Source organism: Palaemon carinicauda, chromosome 5, assembly GCF_036898095.1.
Source record: "Palaemon carinicauda isolate YSFRI2023 chromosome 5, ASM3689809v2, whole genome shotgun sequence".
Classification (NCBI taxonomy): Eukaryota; Metazoa; Arthropoda; class Malacostraca; order Decapoda; family Palaemonidae; genus Palaemon; species Palaemon carinicauda.
The window spans coordinates 187,978,956-187,986,455 of record NC_090729.1 but is presented as its reverse complement, the minus strand read 5'-3'; the positions used below and the strand labels follow the sequence as shown (position 1 = coordinate 187,986,455).

Genomic DNA, 7,500 nt, shown 5'->3' with positions numbered 1-7,500 from the left:
ATGGCTGCTAACCTGTCAGGCGCTTTACTCTCATCCCCACTCAAATTTGTCTTACAAAGAGCGCACCAAAGTTTAAAGGTTACTGTAAACGATGGATACTAAACAGGCTAGGACCAGGGAGAGCTAGAGAATGGCTGGTAATGTTTCAGCCGCTTTACCCTAATCCCCACTCAAATTTGTCCTACAAAGAGCACGCCAAAGTTCAAAGATTCCTGTGAGTGGTGGATACCAATCAGGCTAGGACCAGGGAGGGCCAGAGAATGGCAACTTATGTTTCAGCAGCTTTACCCCAATCCACTCTCACCCCTGGCTTACAAACGTGAAGATATTGTTTAAGGGTTACTTGTGAACGACGGACACCAATCAGGCTAGGACCAAGGAGAGGATCTTCACAACGTCCCTTCAGGCGCAAGTTGCACTCACATTTTACCCTTATATCCTTAAAATTTTTCTTTATTATACTGTATAACTGCAGGGTTATCCTAATAACAATTGCATACTGAATGGCCTCCTGGTCCCAGAAACGGGCCATATGGCCCAAATTTATAAATCCTGGTCCAACTTAACCAAATTGATCCTTTCTCTGTATTATTTTTCTTGTGGGAAATCTCAGCCTATGCAGCTGTTAGAATAGTAAAATCTCTTCTATTTTCTTTTCTGCTGATGGAATAGTAAACTCTTCTATTTTCTTTTCAGCTGATAGAATAGTAAACTTTCTTCTATATCTGTACAGGTGATAGAATAGAAAAATCTCTTCTATTTTCTTTTCAGCTGATAGAATAGTAAACTCTCTTCTATTGTCTTTTCAGCTGATGGGATAGTAAACTCTCTTCTATTGTCTTTTCAGCTGATAGAATAGTAAACTCTCTTCTATTGTCTTTTCAGCTGATGGGATAGTAAACTCTCTTCTACTACCTTTTCAGCTGATAGAATTGTAAACTCTATTCTATTGTCTTTTCAGCTGATAGAATAGTAAACTCTCTTCTATTGTCTTTTCAGCTGATGGGATAGTAAACTCTCTTCTATTGTCTTTTCAGCTGATAGAATTGTAAACTCTATTCTATTGTCTTTTCAGCTGATGGGATAGTAAACTCTCTTCTACTACCTTTTCAGCTGATAGAATTGTAAACTCTATTCTATTGTCTTTTCAGCTGATGGGATAGTAAACTCTCTTCTATTGTCTTTTCAGCTGATAGAATAGTAAACTCTCTTCTATTGTCTTTTCAGCTGATGGGATAGTAAACTCTCTTCTACTACCTTTTCAGCTGATAGAATTGTAAACTCTATTCTATTGTCTTTTGCGCTGATTGGATAGTAAACTCTCTTCTACTGCCTTTTCAGCTGATAGAATAGTAAACTCTCTTCTATTTTCTTTTCACCTGATAGAATAGAAAACTCTTTTCTATTGCCTTTTCAGCTGATAGAATAGTAAACTCTCTTCCATTTTCTTTTCAGCTGTTAGAATAGTAAACTCTCTATTTTCTTTTCAGCTGGTAGAATAGTAAACTCTCTTCTACTGCCCTTTCAGCTGATAGAATAGTAAACTCTCTTCTATTGTCTTTTCAGATATTAGAATAGTAAAATCCCTTCTATTTTCTTTCCAGCTGTTAAAATAGTAAACTCTCTACTTTCTTCTCAACTGATAGAATAGCAAAATCTCTTCTATTTTCTTTTCAGCTGTTAGAATAGTAAACTCTCTACTCTCTTTTCACCTGATAGAATAGTAAACTCTCTTCTATTGCCTTTTCAGCTGATAGAATAGTAATCTCTCTTCTATTGTCTTTTCAGATATTAGAATAGTAAAATCTCTTCTATTGTCTTTTCAGCAGAGAGAATAGTAAAATCTCTTCTATTTTCTTTTCAGCTGTTAGAATAGTAAACCCTCTTCTACTGCCTTTTCAGCTGATAGAATAGCAATCTCTCTTCTATTGTCTTTTCAGATATTAGAATAGTAAAATCTCTTCTACTGCCTTTTCAGCTGATAGAATAGTTATCTATTTTCTATTGTCTTTTCAGATATTAGGATAGTAATCTCTCTTCTATTGTCTTTTCAGATATTAGAATAGTAAACTCTCTACTTTCTTCTCAACTGATAGAATAGTAAGAACTCTTCTATTTTTATTCCAGATGATTTCAAGCCACGCAATTAACGGGAGAGTGAAAGAGGTCTTCGACTGGATAGCGAACGGCGGAAACATCAATGCCAGTGACGGAAATTGCCACACGCTGTTGCACATTGCATGTCAACACCAGCAAGCCGAGTTGCTCAAGAAACTTCTAGAACATCCAGATATCCATTTCAATCCTCGCATACTTCCGAAGATGGGTCTGACGCCGATAGGAATTGCGGCTTGTTTTGAAGACACTAAAATCCTGGAGATTCTTTTGGATTGCGCAAAGTCCGAAAAGGTAAGGTTGATGTGAAATTTGAAAGTTGAATAGTTTAGACTAATCTAATGTCAATAATTTTTTCCTTTTCATAGCTACAATCTCTCTCTCTCTCTCTCTCTCTCTCTCTCTCTCTCTCTCTCTCTCTCTCTCTCTCTCTCTCTCTCTCTCTCTCTCTCTCTCTCTATATATATATATATATATATATATATATATATATATATATATATATATATATATATATGTATATATATGTATATATATACATATATATGTATATATATAAATATATGTATATACATATAATTTATATATATACATGTATACTGTATATATACATACATATGTACACACACATATAGATATATATGAGTGTGTGAGTATATATATATGCATATATACATATAAACATGTATATATACATATATATATATATATATATATATATATATATATATATATATATATATATATATATATATATATATATATATATATATATATATATATATATATATATTCATGCCTTGTGCGATACTCTATTATTATTATCATTATTATTATTATTATTATTATTATTATTATTATTATTATTATTATTATTATCATTATCATTATTAATAGCAAAGCTATAATCCTAGTTGGAAAAGGAGGCTGCTATAAGCCGAAGGGTTCATTTCTGCGACTTGGAATTTAACGAATAAAATCTAAACTGTACTTTTGAATTTTTTTGTAAATAATCATAAATTACTATGAATTCCAGTAATGTATGGTTGTCACTGATTGCTCATCAAACTAGATTAGCAAGCTATCAAAGACATTATCCATTCTTTTTTCTTAGCACCATTAAAATCAGCAAAATGTTAAGGGAAGTGAAGTCTGTAGATAAAGACATGTTAACATTTTCTATGCAGTTATTATGTTCTTGTATGTAAGACCACGTTCTCTTTATTAGTTTCCTTCTCATTATGTTTGTGTGTATTACTCACAGAGTATAACATCATTAGCACAAAACCTGATTTGTTTGCTTGCTTGCTTATAGATTACCAAGCAAAGAGCAAGACACGGGCTCTTGTATGAAGGCAACTCACTGAACTTGATTTCATTTTGAACGAAGTAGAAAATAGCTTATAGTTTATTACAAATAATATTGAACGAAGTAAAAAATAGCTTATAGTTTATTACAAATAATATTGAACGAAGTAAAAAATGGTTTATAGTTTATTACAAATAATATTGAACGAAGTAAAAAATAGCTTATAGTTTATTACAAACAATATTGAACGAAGTAAAAAAATAGCTTATAGTTTATTACAAACAATATTGAACGAAGTAAAAAAATAGCTTATAGTTTATTACAAACAATATTGAACGAAGTAAAATAAATAGCTTATAGTTTATTACAAATAATATTGAACGAAGTAAAAAATAGCAATATTAATTCCATGGTTTAGTTTATTATCAATATGTTTCCTGAGATTTACTGAATATGGAATACTATAGCTGAGATTATCACTGATATTTGAAGTAATAAAATGGTTGCTTATGCAAAAGGGATAATATAAATTTTTTGAATACAACTATTTCAAAATCACAAGACTATAAAGTAAAAACTATCAGAAACCTCTGTTCCATGGTCTTCTACTGTCCTGGGTTAGAGTTCTCTTGCTTGAGGGTACACACGGGCACACTATTCTATCTTATTTCTCTTCCTCTTATTGTTTTGAAGTTTCTATAGTTTATATATGAAAAAGTTATTTTAGTGTTGTTATTGTTATTGAACTTATCTTGCAGTTTATTTCCTTATGCCCTTTCCTCACTGGGCTATTTTCCCTCTTTGAACCCTTGGGCTTATAGCATCCCACTTTCCCAAGTAGGGTTGTAGCTTAGCAAGTAATAATAATAATAATAATAATAATAATAATAATAATAATGGATTGGATTCAGCTACACGATTTCCCAAGTAGGGTTGTAGCTTAGCAAGTAATAATAATAATAATAATAATAATAATAATAATAATAATAATAATAATAATAATAATAATAATAATAATGGATTGGATTCAGCTACACGATTTCCTAACTAGGGTTGTAGCTTAGCAAGTAATAATAATAATAATAATAATAATAATAATAATAATAATAATAATAATAATAATAATAATAATAATAACAATAATAATAATGGATTGGATTCAGCTACATGATTTCCCAACTAGGGTTGTAGCTTAGCAAGTAATAATAATAATAATAATATTAATAATAATGATAATAATAATAATAATAATAATGGATTGGATTCAGCTACACGATTTCCCAACTAGGGTTGTAGCTTAGCAAGTAATAATAATAATAATAATAATAATAATAATAATAATAATAATAATAATAATAATAATGGATTGGATCCAGCTACACGATTTCCCAACTAGGGTTGTAGCTTAGCAAGTAATAATAATAATAATAATAATAATGGATTAGATTCAGCTACACGATTTCACAACTAGGGTTGTAGCTTAGCAAGTAATAATAATAATAATAATAATAATAATAATAATAATAATAATAATAATAATAATAGACTGGATTCAGCTACATGATTATCAGGATGACATTATGACCTGGAATCTCTCTCTTTCCAGTGCGTCCTAAGCCACACGTTTCTCATGGAAAAAGGCCAAAAGAACATCAGAACATCGGCTATCATCGGAGCAGGGCAAAACCAGCGCTGGAAAGCGGTTCGACTCCTCCTGGAACATTACCGAGACATTAAAGAGGGGGAAGCCTTTAGCATATTCACAAATGCGATCGAGGACTATCAGTTCGACATCGCCGAGACCATCATAAGCGGCAAGTTTCCCTTCAGAGATAAAGACTTCAGCACCCATGCGCACGACGTCTACCAACGCAAGCAGTGGACCCTGCTGGACGCCATCTTCCGCAAGTGCATTCGACACAACAACGACAGCTGCTTGAAGGTGTTCTATTCTATGTATGTGAGCGAAGACTGGGAAAACATGGAGAAGTGTCTCTGTCTGTTGAACGGAAGAGTTAAAATTCATTCTGAGTTACTCGAACACTTGATGGACGAAGATCATAGCCAGGCGGAGAGGATTCTCGCGACAGTTCGAGATAGAAAGGAGGTTGTGACCGGGACTTTACTCGCTGCCTGTATTTGCGGGACGAGCGAAGAGCTGGCTGACGTTTTACTAAACCAGAATGGCGTTTATTACTCAAACCAAACATTAGACTGGGCTCTGTTGCTGGCATCGATGTTCTACAACGTAGAATTCATGCAGACACTCCTCCTCATCAAGACATTTAGCTTTAAAATACTCGTGCGGTCGCATCGCGCATCCAAATATTCGGAGATTACAGAGGCGACGGAGCTGATTGGCAAAATCATAGACGAGAGGGTTAAGAAATTCTCAGAGGTGAGACCCCTTAGATAAGATGATATAAAAGCCAACTTTTATATGTGGCGACTCATCGCTTTGTTCGTGATGTATCATCATAGTTTTCCATATCTTATTGGAATGTACTTTAGATTTGGATAATTCATGCGGGAAAATTACTTTTATTAAGAGAACAAAAATGGCTGACTAAACTGTATTATCAACAGATAATCTATTGAACACGTATGACCGAAAAGCAATCTTATATCCCCAAGCAATATACTATGACCGGATTGCTTATCCCCAGATTGACTGATAGGCAATACTATGATCCGGATTGCTCACCAAGTAATCTTTTAATCTTACTTGAGCAGTAAGCAATCTTTAAATCTGAACTAAATAAACCAATAATCACCAAATGATCTTCTAATCTGGATTTACCAACACATAATCTTTTAAATCCGGAGTGTCTTATCTTTGGATTTCAGACCGAAGAAAAGGCAAAACTCGTGCATGTAAAGGATTGCCTAACATGTTATATATGTGGTTAGAAGTTAGCATCTGTCTTATCATATAGTAATATTTACTACAGTTTTGATACAATGATATCATTATCCATACATTAAAAACTCTCCATTGTCCATTCTCTATGTCTTTGATACAGTAAGATCATTGCCAATACATTTCAAAATGCCTTTCGTCTATTTAATACAGTTTGATAAAGGTATCTTTGCCTGTTTCTAAATCCGTCCTGTCTATTTGGTACAGTTTTGATTTCGATACAGTAATATCATTGCCAAAAATTTCAAAATCCCTCTTGTCTGTTTAATACAGTTTGATAAAGGTATCTTTGCCTGTTTCTAAATCCGTCCTGTCTATTTGATACAGTATTGATTTTGATACAGTGATATTGCCAATATATTTCAAAATCCCTCTTCTCTATTTAATACAGTTTGATAAAGGTATCTTTGCCTATGTTTCTAAATCCGTCCTGTCTATTTGATACAGTTTTGATTTTGATACAACAATATTAATGCCAATACATTTCAAAATCCCTCTTGTCTATTTAATACAGTTTTATACAGGCAACATTACCTATATGTTTCTAAATCCATCCTGTCTATTTGATACAGTATTGATTTTGATACAGTGATATTGCTAATATATTTCAAAATCCCTCTTGTCTGTTTAATACAGTTTGATAAACGTATCTTTGCCTGTTTCTAAATCCGTCCTGTCTATTCGATACAGTATTGGTTTTGATACAGTGATATTGCCAATATATTTCAAAATCCCTCTTCTCTATTTAATACAGTTTGATGAAGGTATCATTGCCTGTTTCTAAATCCGTCCTGTCTATTTGATACAGTATTGATTTTGATACAGTGATATTGCCAATACATTTCAAAATAACTTTTGTCTATTTAATACAGTTTTATACAGTTATTATTGCCTATATGTCTCAAAATCCCTTTTGTCTATTTGATACAGTTTTGATATTGATACAGTATTATCAGTGCCAATACATTTCGAAATCTTTTGTCTATTCAATACATTTTTATACAGGTACCATTCCCTATATGTTTCTAAATCCCTCCTGTCTGTAATAACAATAATTTCATTGTAAGAGATTAAAAAATAAATAAATAAATAATAAATTTTTATTTACCCGAGTTTCCCCAACTGAAGGGAGACGAACGATTGTATTGAAAGTAAA

At 32.4% G+C, this 7,500-nt stretch overlaps 1 protein-coding gene across 1 annotated transcript in view; it reads left to right on the top strand.

Moving 5' to 3' along the window:
* LOC137640727 (uncharacterized) overlaps positions 1–7,360 on the top strand; it is a 10,066-nt gene extending 2,706 nt beyond the window's left edge. The window contains exons 3-4 of the mRNA XM_068373208.1: positions 2,128–2,409; positions 5,031–7,360. Coding sequence (XP_068229309.1) covers positions 2,128–2,409; positions 5,031–5,840 — 1,092 coding nt within the window. The 3' untranslated portion in view covers positions 5,841–7,360. The remainder of the gene's footprint in view (positions 1–2,127; positions 2,410–5,030) is intronic.
* Positions 7,361–7,500: the final 140 nt, after the last annotated feature.